The sequence below is a fragment of the Psammomys obesus genome, unplaced genomic scaffold (genome assembly GCF_907164565.1).
Source record: "Psammomys obesus unplaced genomic scaffold, mPsaObe1.curated_primary_1811, whole genome shotgun sequence".
NCBI classification, from domain to species: Eukaryota; Metazoa; Chordata; class Mammalia; order Rodentia; family Muridae; genus Psammomys; species Psammomys obesus.
This window is the reverse complement of record NW_026596109.1, coordinates 21,550,657-21,566,775: the sequence shown is the minus strand read 5'-3', so window position 1 is coordinate 21,566,775 and position 16,119 is coordinate 21,550,657. Positions and strand designations below refer to the sequence as shown.

Genomic DNA, 16,119 nt, shown 5'->3' with positions numbered 1-16,119 from the left:
CCTCCCAATCTTTCCTTTCTGCATTAATGGGACATCCATCCATTTAGTGTTGAGGTTGAAAACTTAGCAATTATCCCGTGTCTTCTCTTTTCCCACCTCACCCCCTTCACATGTGTCCAATCTTGTAGGTCACACCACTGCACTCAGCCACAGCTTCACCGCACGCACCCAATGCAAACCCACTAGTTTCCAATGAGCTACCGCAGCCTCAACACATCTCTTTGCTTCTTATGCCTTCATGTTCTCCACACAGCAACCCCAATCTCTTAAAAACACAACCTAAAAAAACTCTGCTGCAATCCAATCCTAGAATAAGGTATAATCTCTTGCTCTGACCTCAAGGGCCCTTGCGAAATATGAGCACTGCTGGTCTCCTATCAAACCACTTTGCTCCTACAATGAAGCCTTAATCTTAACACAGCTCATCACCACCAGACGCTCCTTACCCAAGGGAGCTAGCGAGATGGCTTAGCAGATAAGCGTATGTGCCACCAACCCTGATTGCTTGATTTTGACCTCAGAATCCATACTATGGAAGGAGAAAACTGCTTCTGGTAAGAGGTCCCCTGACCTTGACATGTGCTTTGGTGTGTGCACATGTGTACACACAACTACACACACACATGCATGCATGCATACACCACACACACCACAGACACACACTAAAGTCAAATGTAATGAAAAATTTTCAATCATTAAGACTTATCATATGCTACTGGCTTTTTATTTAAAAGTAAAATAGGAATATATTTTATGTAGATTTTAAAATGGAAATCTCACTAAAATTAAAAAGAAATATATTTAACAAAATCTCTTAGGTTTAAAATAAAAGTTTAAAGAATTACCTCCTAAACTTATCTTTTTTGTCTTTTAAGTCGTCAATTTCATTGTGTGTGAACAGATCAGCTATGCGTGTGAGAAGGTTCGCATTGATACAGTTCATGTTGCATGGAGCAGCTACTATGGCGTTCATATTTTTGTGGCAATACTGAATACACTGTTCAACCTGAAAACACAGAACAGAAAATTAATATTTAAGATAGTAATGCAAATGATATTGTCAGAGTAATACCTTTCAAGCCAAAATTCATGAAAAGTTTGACATATACACAGCCAATAACTGGGTTTTGCCAATTGTGTTGAACTACACTGTTAAATAGGTAAAAATTACAAACACATATAACCAAATTATCTCCAATTCCTTTTATTTAAAACAATAATGAACTTTAAATGGCTGTAGCGGGTATAAATTTTAATCTATATACTAAAGTACATATTCAAATGATTTCTCATAAATTTCATTCTTCTAGATAAGAGCAACAATATTTCAGCCACTTTTTTTCTCAGTCCCGTTTTATCTGCTCTCACACTTCCTTCTCTTTCTAACCTGAGGGGGATTTATAAAGAGTAATAGTAAAGAAAGGGTCACCTTGATTTTTTCCAAATACTGTGCTAATGGTCTTAATGTAATCTTTAGGGTTTAAGTTTCCAACTTAAGCTTAAGGTCTCTGATGTTTTTCTGTAGTCCTTGCTTGAAGTCAGTAAAACCACTTGGCTGAGGAGTACAAGGAACACAGTATAGTAAACTCCAAACAATAAGCTCATCTGCCAACACAGCAAAGCAGTAGTCTGCTCTCTATGTTTTTATCAGGAGCAATCCCCAAATATTTATTTAAATAATCACTATAAAATGTCAACATGAAAAGATATGAAACCATTTGAATTATAGATTTTTTTGTTTTTTGTTTTGTGAGATTGTCTATGTATCCTAGGCTTGCCCAGATATTTATTTAATAAATAAATAAGAAAAATAAACATTTACTATTACAGCTTGAAACAATTGTGTGTGTGTGTGTATGTATATATATATAATAGTTTTCTATTTGACCAGCCATTCAAATTATACAATGGTTCTTCCAATTACAGACCTAATATACAAGTGATACCCAGTAGTCTTAACCCCTTCTCAAGAGAAGAATGTATTGTTACAAATTATACTCTTAAACTAACAACTATTTTGCTTTCTATACATTCAGAAGAGAAAAAGCATTAGGTCAATAAAGAAATCTATCTATCTATCTATCTATCTATCTATCTATCTATCTATCTATTCATTCATTTATTTATGGTTTTTTGAGATAGGGTTTCTCTGTAGAGCTTTGGCTGTCCTGGACTCACTCTGTAGACCAGGCTGGCCTTGAACTCGCAGAAACCAGCCTGCCTCTGCCTCCTAAGTGCTGGGATTATAGGTGTGCATCGCCACGACTGGATGAGGCTAGATTTTTAAATGAATACTTACTAATGAATCCATCTTCAAGAATTCTGAAGAAATAAGGATTGAAATGACATTTCCTGGCTCTAATAAGAAAGAAAAAAACCGTGAAATTTTCTTTTGACTTTTAAGTCAATCTTTTCTTTTCATCTTACATCATTTAGCTTGTATACACAAAAGAAGATGTAGTGTTAATCACAGGGGAGAGACATAACCAACTGCCCTTGAATTAGATTATGTTAAAGGACAGAGTCTAGCTAAAAACAGTAACATGCAGACGTCACAATGGAGAGTAAACAACGATTAATGAGAGCATTAACTAAGGAAGTTATTGTAAAAAGGCACCCAGTGCTGGCAATTACATATTTAAATTTAAGACTCTGAAATGTAGTAAAAACTGACTGACAAAATGCTGAAAGTACACATTACTACATTACTGCCACACGAAGTGGGTCTCCGGGCACACAGACAGGGGACGGGGATAAATCTATCAACTCTATGAAATATCCTTAACAAGAAAAACCCAGCCATTCCCCCCCACCCCCCACTCTGGCACTGCTAATCATTTAAAACCCTTTGTAGTAGAACAATGAGTAAGTAACTCCAACCTTTTCTAAATATCAACTCTAGTTAAAGGTTCTCAAGCTGGTGGAAAAGCTTATTGGAAAACTGTACCTGAGGATACACCATCTAATTAAGAGCTAGTAGCTTAATTATAGGAGGATTAATTAAGCATCCTTATACTTTTTTTGGTTAGGATAAAGACTGGATCTGAAAAAAACTTTATAGCAGAGACTTAATCCAAAGATAAGCAGTTTCTCTTTTCTTTCTTTCAGTCTTATGCACATGGATATGCTACAGTAAACAATTTCCATATATATGTATACACACACACATATATCTATATTAATGTCTCAATTTTCTTACAATAGGCTACGACTCACCACAAAAGCGTTGTATACATATATACACACACCTATAAATATATATATGTATACATATGTTCATAACAAGATAACCCGAAATCTGGTCTTTGGCTTCAGTTTTTTAAAAGACATTCACTCACTCTATGGGCGTTTTGCCTGCACATGTGTCTGCACCATGTGCGCGCAGTACCTGAGGAGGACATAAAAGAACACAGTCTTGGGGCACAGAGACTGTCTCTGCCATGAACTCAGGGGCTGGCTCTCGGATCACCTCCCTGTGACAGGGGGAGCAGCCTTGCCAGGCCACAGAGGAAGACAATGCAGCCAGTCTTGGTGAGACCTGATAGGCTAGGGTCAGGTGGAAGGGGAGGAGGACCTCCCCTGTCAGTGGACTAGGGAAAGGGCGTAGGGGAAGAAGGGGGAGGGTGGCTGGGACTGGGAAGAGACAAGGGAGGAGAGGAGGGAGGGGGCTGCATTGGGGATACAAAGTGAATAAATTATAATAAATAAACATATAAGTAAAATTAAATTTAAAAAAAGAACGCAGTATCTTATCAAACTGGAGCTACAGATGGTGATGAGGCGCTACACTGGGATTCCAACCTGTGCTCCCTGGAGGAGCCAACAATTGCTCTTCATCATGGAGTCCTCTCTCTAGAAGGGCTAAAAATTTGACTTAACAATCTTAGAATTTGAATTTTCATTTAAAACATTTTTATTTAGAAATCTTTCCCATTAGTTTGGTCAGTATAGTATCATAAATTTTAAACTTTGTAAATCTTTTTAATCTGTAAGCATAGTGTAGTAGCTTTGTTGTTTGCAGTGCTGAGAACTGAACCCACACCCTCATACACGCTAGGTGAGCATTCTTCCACTGAGTCATACTCCCAACCTCGATTATGTGTTTGAAAATTTTCTGATATTGCTATTCTAGTACAAAGATTTTATTATTTGTTACATAAGTCTAAGCCTACTGAAAGATACTTATCAGTTATTCCTTTCTCAATTACAATCTTACCTGGTAAGATAATGGGTTTCGCTATGGCATTTTCATACATGCATGCTCCTTAACATTAACATGCTCCTTATCATTAAGAACACTGGTTCTCAAATTTTAGTCTCAGGACTCCTTTCCAATCTTAAAAACTGAGACTCTTAAACAGCTCTTGTTCATGTGGTCGTATTTGCCAGTATTTACCACATTGGAAATTATGTAAGCAGAGAAATTTTTAAGTCAGTTTTAAAATACAATAATCCTATTACCTATAAACATATTTTTGTGAAAAACAGCTTCAAAATGAAAAAAAAAAAGATAGTATCACTTACTGACAGTTTCTGAAAATCTCTTCAATGTTTAACTGACTGCAGAATTCTCATAATCTGTTTCTCACTCTGTAGCCCAGGCTGGTCTTGAATTCATGGCAATACTCTTGTCTCAGCATCCCAAGTGCTGGAATTATAAGCCTGAACTATCACGCCTGGCTTCCTGTCAGCTTGTTCTGCATTCAGTTGGTGCATAGACTGCTTTTGGTTGTTAAGCTAAAACTTGACAAGCAGTATGTTCCTGAAGGTTGAATGGAACAGAATCTGCAATGGCATCAATAAACGTCTATTCTGTTCAATGACTCATCTTTCACTCTGAGTGCATCATTAGCCCACTGGAGAATTTCTTTTTTAGACATTGCACAATTCGCATTTGGAAAAGGCTGGTCCACTGAGTTATGCATGTTCTCTATTCAGACCCTTTATTGTATGGAGTCAAATTTGTAAATAAGACCGATAGTATTTTAACAGAAAAGATTTTGTGTATGGAGAAACTGTCAGTCACACTGGAACAGGCAAATTTTCCAAAACTCTAATTCTCACTTGAGATCTATTTTTTTTAAATCACTAATAACATATACTATCAACTATTTTCCTTTACATGACTAGCTCATAGTTTTTAAAAATGTGTCAAGCATTTGTCTGAATAATTATGCTTTCCCAAGTAAACATTGTTTTTTTATGTTTAAAAGCCAGCAGGCTTAGCTCATAAATGTACAAATGCTTCCCCTCAAGACACTATCACTGGTATTCGTCAGAAGTGCTGAGGACCATAGAAAAGTCCAAAAGGAATGTATACCTGAGGGTTGAGATTTAATAGTCATTTTTACCACTTCATCAGTAAGTGAACCTTCAATTTTCCTTCTCCTTTTTTAACTATGAGTGCATGGTGTTGGAGAAAACAATGATACAGTTTGCTGTTCCTGCTCTGATTTGGGCTATGAAGCTCAACAGTCTTGCACACCATTGCCTTGCCTTTTCACAGGTTTGTTAACATTGCAGACTTTTTAAAGAGTCTCTTGGACCCTTTCTAGAATATATGAAACATTAGTTTCTGTAATATGAGCATAAATACCAACATTCAAATAAGCTTCTACATCTCAGTTTAGACCTGCACCAGCTACTGGATGACACACAAATTTCAGCACAATATGAGCAGCAGATTATTTTTACCTAAGGTGGGAATCTCACAGTCTCCATTCTCCTTAGTGTTCCTTTTAACATACTGTATCAGCCAGTTGAAAATGTGAACATCACAGTGAACTGAGATGTCCACCTCCTCCCAGCGCTGGGCATCCATAGATAAATATTCTGCAAAGTACTTCATTTCTGATATCAAAAGATCTCGTGGGCAAATAAAATCTTCTTTTAAGTTTTTTGCTTCATCACATACATGGATCACCATGTTTGGCCTTCATAAGAGAATGTTGCACAGAAAGGAGATGGTTAGAATGGGAGGGGAGGGAAGAACACTGACATTTAGTGGATGTCAGAGAACAATTGGTTCTGAAGAGTTGGACCACAAAAATATGTTTTACACTCAGAATTTCTCGTTTCTTGTCTATCTGATTATACCTCAGATTATGATTAATTTTAATAAGCTAACCACTTAATAAAAATTTATAAATATTGTTTTAAAGGAATAATACTTTACACAGCTTCAATTTTATTGTTCAAGTTTCAACTCCCAAAGAACAATAATAGACTTTAATTCTTGTGCGATGACTAACATCTTTACACCTTTGAAAAAGGAAAAAAAAAATATCTAAAATGGTTCCTTGAAGAATCAAAATAAAAACCAGCATCACTTACTCATCTATTTTTAGCATCAACACAATTTGGGCCCAGACATTTATGAAATATATATTGATGAGTACAGTTACAAGAATTCTTAAGACTATGTGCTTATTTACATACTTAAAATAATTTAGTAGGTTTAAAAAATGCATCTGAAAAGTTTGCTCCAAAAATTACACACTCCTTGAATTTACCTTCTTTGAAAGTGATGCATTTCGCTAGGTATGGCAGTTCCTGTATCCTGTAATCCTAGGGCCCAGGAACCTGGAGTGGTAGTAATGCCATGAGCCGAAGGCCAGTCTGTACTATACAGTGAGTACCAGGCCATCCTGGGCTACACAGTGAGATCCTGTGTCAAAAATGCAAAAGTCAACTAAAATGGAAAAGTAGGGGTAGGGGTACAGCTCAGTCCATGGAGCTGAATTCCCAGAACCCACCGTAGAAAACACAATATGCTGACATGCCTTGTAACTGCAGAGCTGGGAGGATTAGGACTTGGCCACATCCAGCCTAGCCAAGGACACAGAAGCCATCTCAAAAAACAAAAACAAAAACAAAAACAAAAACAAAAAGGGATGACACCCAAGGCTGTCTTCTGGTGTTCACATGCACCTTCACACAAACAAATAGAATACATAGAAACAAAACCCCAGAACAGTGTAATGCACTTCATGCCATTACATAAAGGGAAGAAATAATGTACTACAAATGTGAATTGCTTTGTGCTTAATTCAATTTTACAAATTTTAAATATAAAGTAAGTATTTTGTATAAAGTTAAAATATGAGAAAAAGTATTCTAATCAATGCTCTACCAAAATCAAAAGAGGGCCGTCAAGATGGCTCAGCGGAAAAAGGGCTTGTTGCCACGCCTGAAACGGATTCCTACCAATTACCCTTTGGTCACCACAGTCGCTTCTGCGGTACATTCACCATGGCACACTCTTGCTTGTGGAGAGGGAAAGCACAAGCTCAGGGCCAGCCTGGGAATGCGGACTGGACTCTGACCCACAGTGAACTGACAGCGGCTGCAGAGAGCAGCTCCGAGGCTGAGTGCTTCCCCAGCATGCGCAGTGCCAGTTAGTCCTCCACACCAGGAAGAAAGGGAGGGAGGTACATGAATTTTGCGGTAGGCGAACTATATTAATAAAGCTGTTAGCTACCAAAACTAGATGTGCAGGAATGAAATTTTAGAGATGTCAAAAAAATTTTGTATACTCATTAGGTGATAGTTATATGGTATACTATTTGTCAAAACAAGTAAACATTTATTATGCAATTTACTGTATAAGAAATATACAGAATAATACAAAGTATCAACTTGAAGCATACTGAAATACATTCTGATTTTTAAATATTTATATAGCAATTATATTAAAAAAGTTCTAAAATACACATCTAATCTTATTAATAAAGTTCAAGAACTACTTACTTAGATATTTTTCTTTGAGCATTGAAATTTACTTTAAAATGTTAACAGATATTATTTCTAATTTTTAAGAATATGCCAATTAATTTTTAAGAATGGAAAAAAATCCTCCAAAACTTACAAACAACACAAGCGAGTAATATGTTAGGTACTAAGTTATTTTTGTTGTTTATGTACAGACGAATCTGAACCCAAAGTTTACACAACTATGTAATTTAAACCCTTAACGAATGGTAACTGACGTACATAACGACCAACCACGTGCTTTCACAGTCAGGTAATGTCAGTATTAAATCTCATCTAGCAAACAACCAGCCTCCTACCCTTCAGATTCTCCAGTCTCTTTTCCAGCATTATGAGCAGTACAATTTTCACTTTCCGAAGAGCAATTCCTTGTGGAAGTTATACTATGTCTTCCTTCAATACAAAAACAGACATATAAAAAAGAAGGGGTAGTTAGCATTTCCAGCTGAGAACGGGTTTACTTATGGAATGGCAACACGGTAAACACATGGTTTCCAAGGCAGTGAAGCTGGTATTTGTCAGGTGGCATTTCTCTCTTTAATATTAATATTGTAAAGCATATAAAGTAACAGTAGAAAATGAGCTGTAACTGCTAATGTTATAGTGAACATTTTCAAAAGATCGTAATTAGTATTCCAGACTAAGTCAAGGATGCAAAAGCTCAGCACAGTCTCTTCTTCCTGAAGTGAATTTCTATTTCAATATGTTGACTGCTGCTGAAATGAATGTAACTCATTCTCAGGCCTCTAGAGCCTGTGCTTTCTTTTTAAAAATTGTTTATTTGTTTGTTTATTGTATATACAGTATTCTACATACATGCCCGAAGAGGGTACCAATCTCATTATAGACAAAATTTTGAGTCTTCATGTGGGTGCTGGGAATTGAGCTCAGGACCTCTGCAAGAGCAACCAGCACTCTTAACCTCTGAGCCATCTAGAAAACAGCTCTTCAACCTTGTCACTGTGTCACGTGTATATCTGTTAACTGCAGTAAAGACTAACCGTAAAAAAAAAAAAAAAAAAAAAAAAAAAAATGATGATGTAAGAGATGAGCAAGATTTCTCTAAATGTTTCCTTTTTAAAATCCCAGCCGTTGGAGAGGCAGTGGTAGGTGGATCTCTGTGACTTCTAGACCAGTTTGGTTTACACACTAAGTTCCAGGACAGCTACAGCTACATAAGAGAGATCCTATCTCAAAACAAATAGACAGACAAATAAATAAAATAAAAATTAAAAGTGGCCAAGCATGGTGGTGCATGCCTTTATCCTAGCACTAAAGAAGATCAGGGGGTCAAGGTCATCCTCAGCTACATAACAAGTTTGAGGCCAGCCGGCTGCATAAAACAAAACAAAACAAAACAAAAAAACCCCCAAACACCTAAAAAGTAAATACAGCTCGACTCACAACTTGACTTTTAGTTGTGGAAGAAGAAAAATCTCTTACACTTTAAGTGTAATACACATAGGCTCTAAGAACAAGAGAGAAAAGTTACATAGAAATTTGCTACAAAAATGTCTGCCAAGTCCATTTAAAACACATGAATGAAGACTAGGAATACAGTCCTGTTGGTAGAAGGCTTGTCAAGTATGTCAGCATGCCCCAGCACTGCATAAGCTGGGTGTGGTTTGGCAAGCACAGGGGAGATGGGAGCAGCTCATTCTCAACTACATAGTGAATTCACGTCCAGTCTGGGCTACACGACACCCTTTATCCAAAACACACAAAAAATTATAAACAATATGTTTACATTGTTATTACATATAATATAATAGTATATTATATATTATATATATTATTATAAGTAAACACCAATCACAATATTATATTTATATTATTATAAGTAAACAATATGTGAAAAACTGGGTTGACAAACAGGAGTAGATAAAGTTAACATTCTGTTATGAAAATATTACTTAGCCTATATATTCACAGTTAAGATTTTTGAGAAACAACAAAGACAAGGAGAATTTTTAACACTGACAAAGATGAAAACACTAGCAGAGTTTTACACAAGTGTTTGAATTAGCCTTTAAACAAATAAAGGAAGGACGACTAGACGTACAAAATGTAGTTTTTTTCACAAGGACAAGAAGTGCATTTCATTTTACCACCTCACCTGCTTTGGAAACTGTGTCTTGATCAACTGGTGTCTCTTGAATATCTCCTTGAGTGTCCAGAAGTGAAGATTTAATGTAGGTGGCTAACGTCTCAACAGGACCCTCTCCAGCAGCCATTAAAGGGTTATACTGATTGTCAACAGGAGAGCTGCCGTTGCTCTTCAGTTCATCAAACCTTTTCACACACTGCAATGAAATAAAATGGCAAAAATGGAGGTTAAAACAAACAAAACAGAAACCCAAACAAACAAATCTACTTTGTACAAAATGCCAGAATGGTACTTCCTGTGCTCATCAAAAACAAAAAACAAAACAACAACAACAACAAAAAACCACCAAAAACTACAAAGCACAGTTCTCTAGAGGCTGAAGCCGGGTGACCTTCAGAGTTCTAGGCCAGCCTGGGCTACACAGTGAGTTCCAGATATAGTGGCACACTCTTATAATCCCAACATTTTAGAGGTTAAGGCAGAAGATAATGCAGCATGAGTTATGTTGTAAAATTTCATATAAATCGCATACACACACACAAACACAAAAGAAAAGTTAAGGTCTGTGATTCTCAAACTAGTGTTCAGGCACCAATCACAAAGCTCTATGCTTTCCCTATAAAATTCTTAAACTTAAGTTTGATTCTGAGTATAAAATTAATAGTCAGTGCTGGAGAGATGGCTCAGGTTTTAGAACACTGGCTGCTCTTAAAGAGGTCCTGAGTTCAATTCCCAGCAACCACATGGTGGCTCACAACCACCTACAATGAGATCTGGTGCCCTCTTCTGGTGTGTAGGTGTATATGCAGGCAGAATACTGTATAAATAATAATTAAAATAAAAAGAAAATTAATAAAGTCAACAATGTTATCAAGATGAGTAGGCTTATCAGTATTTCGGAGCCCATTGCTTTTCTCCTTATAATTTAACTTATACCAAGAAATACTTTAAATGTTCATCCCAGCAGGATGATGACAGTACATGCCTTTAATCCCAGCACTTGGGAGGCAGAGGTAGGTAGACCTGAGTTTGAAGCCAGCCTGTGTTCTTACATTATTTGCCTTCTCTTAGCACTAATTCATTTTTTCCTCCATGAAGTTCCTTCTCTACTTTTGTCTTTTTTTTCCTGAGTGATGGGTATTTAAAAAAATACTATTATTTATTTATTGAAACAGGGTTTCTCTGTGTAGCCCTGGCTGTCCTGGAACTTGCTCTATTGACTGCCTCAAACTCATAGTTTGCCTCTGCCTTCCAGAGGATGTGATGCCCTCTTCTGGTCTCCTTAAGCACTGCATGAATGAGGTGCACAGAAACACATGAAGACAAAAGCATTCATATACACATAAAATAAATATAGAAAAAAACCCTGCATGTTATTTCACCAGATGTTTAAATCCCACATGGGGGGGAGATCCTGAGTTAAAGTGTTGGTGAGATATCTGCGGCATTGTTACTTACCTCTTTAGGTGTTAATCCAGGCACAAGCCTTGCCACAGTTTCCCAGTTGATGGTCTGGGGGATTCCAATCAATGGATAAAGGATCATATCCAATACCATTTGGTTATTATTATTCAGAAAATTATTGTTTTCTTGATATCCACGACTCATCTTTTAGAGCTAGAAATAGAGAAAAGTCTTATTTACATCTGAAATTCAGAACTTACCAGAATATTGTAGACTAGTTATAGTCCATTCCTAAAAAATTACCTGTTATTATATAAAAAATAAAAATAAAAACTGACCAAAACCAAACACAGAATATTTATCCGAAATCTCTTCAAACATAAACGCTTTGAGATTATGACGTGAAAGATGGGTACATATAAGAAAGGACAGATGGATTAAATATGCAATACAAGTGCAGAATTGCTTTTTGGCTTGTTGTTTGATTGTTTTGAGAAAGGGTTTCTCTGTGTAGCCCTGGCTGTCCTGGAACTCACTTTGTAGAGCACTCGGCCTCAAACTCTCAGAGATCTACCTGCCTCTGCCTCCCAAGAGCTGGGTTTAAAGGCATGCCCCACCACTGCCAGCTTGGCAGACTCCAGGTGACAGGCATTTGGGTGTTTATCACAATTTTTTTTTTCTCTATGTTAACTTTTTCCAAATAAAATGTTCAGGAAAAGTTGAATATACTTTCTTTCCCTAGAAACGCACTAAGCCTTCCTGGTTCATAGATAACGTAATCAAACAGTGAATCAAAACCTGTAGCTTGCTAAAAGAATTATAATTTCATTCTGTTCCTAAATCATTCCTTCCTGTTTTTCCCTGAGTGAATGTTCATGGTACAAATAATGTACCATGGGTGAGCATAGGGAACTTGTACAGACATAATAAAATGAAGCAGCCTGGCAACTTAACATAGCAGCTAATGTGTCTGTGGCTATTGTAACATTACCATTAACTATAAAGAAGTGTTGTTTTTATATGTTTGATACAACTTCTCTTTGAAAGTTCTTTTTCAGCACTTATCTTCTAATGTGAAACTGACCTGATGATACACTGGCAGAAAAACCAAGAGCCAAAATGTAGCCACACCACGGAGAGGCAGAGGAGCCTGTGCTTGCTATGAAAGAGGAGCTCGTCCTAATTTACAACATGAGGAAACACGTTTGGAGGAATTAAGTAATTTACTCAGTGCCAAAGATCTAATAAGATACAGAGTAAAGCTTCAAACTTCAATCCAAATCCATGCCTTTTCCATTCTATGTAACGGAGAGGTAGTGAGTTGGAGATGATGGTTTAGGATGGGAAAGGACAGACTCTTTTTTAAATTTTTTTTTTTTTTTATTTTGGCCTTTCAAGCTGGCATCTTTATTAACCAAACGTGGAAGCAGTTCGTGGCCAGCACCGGGCTGTGGCTCTTGTCTCAGTGACTGAAAGCGTTGTTGTTGTTGTTTTGTTTTGTTTTGTTTTTTTTAAGGACAGACTCTTAATAGATTGTAAAACCAGTTATGTATTTCAATGAAACAACTGTGAAAGCTTTGGCTTCTGATAAGAGCTGATAAAAAAGAAAAGAAAGGAAACTAAAAGAAAACAAAAGAAAGAAAAAGAAACTACCTATCCCAAGGTAAAATATTTTAGGTAGCTCTTTATGACAGTGGAGTTGAGGCACACTATTTTATTTATTTGTTTGTTTGTTTGTTTGTTTGTTTATTTAATTTAAGCATTTATGAATACTCCATTCCGTGTCAGGCTTACAGCTGACGTTGGAACACAAAACTGTAGGACATGCTGATGAAGGTTTGTGGCTAGTCATGTTCATAGTTTAACTGTCATTAGTTTCTAGGTTAAGAGTACCACTTGAAAAAATAAGCTGCTTTATTGTAAACTATGGCATAACGTAGGGCAAAGATCACTGACAGCCCACAAGCAGTGTGCCCAGAGCCTGAAGGTCTCTCTGTTTGAGTTTTGGCATCACATGCAGACTAAAAGCCTTATGACTGACAGTGCAGAGAGAAGGAGAGGGCTCACTTTGTGAAGGCGCTCTGAAGATGGTAAAGCGCCTTTATGATATAATAACATAACCAGAGCTGACACGGAAAGACAAAAGACTGTGACATCAGAACGCCACACTACAGTGGAAATGTAGAACCTGCCACGAGCACCAGGGAGTTGTTTACATAAAGCACTGCCACAGGACACGAAATGGCAGCCAACATAACACACTTCTGTGTGTCTGCACAAACACTGAAAAGCCACAGCTAAGAGTAGTCCCTGCTACTGAGCAAGACCTGGGTTTGGTGCCCAGCACCCAAGTGGTTTCTTACAACTGTCCATAAATAACTCCAGTCACAGGGCTATAATGACCTTGCCCACCCTTCATGGGCACTAGACATGCGTATGGTGCACACAGATACATGCAAACAAGCAAACACACACATAAAATAAAAATTAAGAAATCTAAAACACAAAAGAAACACAAAAGACATTAAGCGCTCTAAAATCACAGCTTCCAGCGATGTACCTTATTTCAGGACCAGCACAGTGTAGTAGTTACAAGTATAGAATCTGAGGTCAAACTGCCCAACTTTGTATCCTCATTCTACCATTCAGATATTATCTAGTTCAAATAATCTGTGTCTCAATGTCCTCATCTGCAAAACAAAGGTAAAATAGTCGGCGGCTTCCGTATTTCCAGGACGGGCATACTCTAGATGGGCAGTGGCACCCGACAGGGCGAAGACTGGAGTCTGTGGCAGTCACGGTAGCACCCCTGAGATTCAAAAAGGTAACAAATCATCAAGTGAAGTCTGCTGCCAATAAAAGGACCAACGTGGCCTCTGGCTACTTAAACAGCTTTACCTTCTCTAGCAGTGTAACCAGGGGCTCCGACCGTTTCAGCTATAAGGAAAAGAATAACTGCCTTTAAGATTACCGTGAGAATTAAATAATGCCATAAAGCATTCAGCACAGCGTTTGGCAAAATGTGCATCACAATTTAATATGACAATTATTTTTTCTTATCTTACTTTGGCCAATAATTGACAGAAGTTTTTTCAAGAATTAGTTGAATCACTTAGAAAGTATTGCCTAGCATAGAATTTCATTTTTACCCACCTGGGGTAGGGTCTTGTTTTGTACCCCAGGCTGGCTTCTAACTCATGATCCTCCTGCCTCAGGGTTAGGGATTACAGGTGTATACTGACACACTCAGCTTAGGCTGGGCCTTTTATCTTTAATTTATCAGAAGAATGACCAGCAAAGCAGATAGTTCCAAAAAAATGTTTGCTGACTTAATAAAGTCACAAAGCCTTAACGATTCAACTTTAAATGTATCTTGTGGAACCCATTCCAAATTGAAGATTCATAACTTATATGAATATGTAAGTATCTACACTGTAGAGAAAGAAATGTGGAAACTTAATTTGGGAATGTAGATGAGCGGTGGCTTCCATTCTTGCCTAATGTGTAAGGCCCTGGGTTGACCCCTAGCAAAGAGAAAAAGCAAGAAAACAGTCTATGGGAGAGGTCAAGACAACGACCCCTTGTATGCTGCTTTTTTGTTTTAACTTCCAGAAAAAAAATTAATTAAAAATCCTTTTCTTTGGCAGGGGTGGGGGTAGGGATGAGGGGGTAGTAAAGGGGGGGGGGGGAGTGTTGAAGCACACTTTACCACTGAGCTAAATCCCCAGAGCTTAAAATTTCAAGAACGTTGTCTCCATTAAATTCTTAAAAACTTTTTTCAAGGACTGGAGAGGTGGCTCTGAGATTAAGAGCATTGGCTGTTCTTCCAAAGGTCCTCAATTCAATTCCCAGCAACCACATGGTGGCTCACAACCACCTATAATGAGATCTGGTGCTTTTTTCTGGCCTGCAGGCACACATACAGGCAGAATATTTTATAAATGATAAATAAATAAATCTTAAAAAACAGCCTTTTTTTTCAAATACGATATCCATTTCTTCATGTGTATGGATGATTTAAGTAATTTAGGTGTGAATTTTTTTCTGTTGATACAACTGAATTTTTCCAATCAAGGGAAAAAGTTGTATAAAATTAATTATGAGAACATTAAATTAATGTTAAATTAATCTAGGAGAACATTTGCTTTAGGGCCTGACTACAGGTATGAAAGGGAAAGCATGACAAGTAATCTTTAGTAAAACATACAGTCTCTCAGGACAGCTGGTGCATGCATGTCATTCTGGAAAACGTATTTAAAAAACTATCCTCAAAAGAAAATATCTGAAGCTCAAAATTATCTGCTCATGCACGATAAAATACCACACTTTAAAAGCGTTTAAGGCCTGACAATATCTACCAAAACCTGAACATTCTATTGTTTAACATACGACACTTTGGAAGAACCTAACTTGTTTTCACATCTTCGCTTATCCACATGCACGGGCATCTGCCTTTTCATTTCTCAATGAAAAAGCGGCTCCGGATTTTCTCCCTTGGCAGAGGCAGGAGTGGAAGGCGGGGGACACCGGGGCGGGTGGAGGGCCTCTGGCACTGGAGGGGGAGCCGTCACCGCCGACCCACCCCGAGCGGGGCAGCCTTCCTGACCCTGGACCACGACCTGAAGTAGGCGGTTGGCTCCGGTTCCGAAGGACGTACCATCGCCGCCCGTGCGAGCCCGGGGCTCCTGCGCGGCGCGACCTCGGGGACCGGCTTCCGCGGCGTGGACGCCGACTGCGGGCGCGGGCTGGACGGGGCAGACAAAGGCGTCGGACGGAGGCTGGCGGGGGCGGCGAGGGCGGGAGCCGGGCGGCCGAGGCTGAGCGCCGGCCGCAGCGCG

The 16,119-nt window shown here is 38.1% G+C and overlaps 1 protein-coding gene across 3 annotated transcripts in view; it reads right to left on the bottom strand.

The window, feature by feature from the left end:
* The window catches only part of Sanbr (SANT and BTB domain regulator of CSR), a 49,356-nt gene extending 33,293 nt beyond the window's left edge, over positions 1-16,063 (bottom strand). The window contains exons 1-8 of one of the 3 annotated variants that reach the window (XM_055628968.1): positions 15,939-16,063; positions 13,842-13,971; positions 11,336-11,494; positions 9,887-10,073; positions 8,070-8,163; positions 5,695-5,933; positions 2,300-2,358; positions 846-1,006 (exon numbers count right to left, since the gene is read on the bottom strand). In XM_055628968.1, coding sequence (XP_055484943.1) covers positions 846-1,006; positions 2,300-2,358; positions 5,695-5,933; positions 8,070-8,163; positions 9,887-10,073; positions 11,336-11,485 — 890 coding nt within the window. In that variant the 5' untranslated portion in view covers positions 11,486-11,494; positions 13,842-13,971; positions 15,939-16,063. Of the gene's footprint in view, positions 1-845; positions 1,007-2,299; positions 2,359-5,694; positions 5,934-7,992; positions 8,040-8,069; positions 8,164-9,886; positions 10,074-11,335; positions 11,495-13,841; positions 13,972-15,691; positions 15,812-15,938 lie in introns of those variants that run through there. The other 2 variants (XM_055628969.1, XM_055628970.1) reach the window with 2 other exon arrangements.
* Between the last annotated feature and the right edge of the window lie 56 nt (positions 16,064-16,119).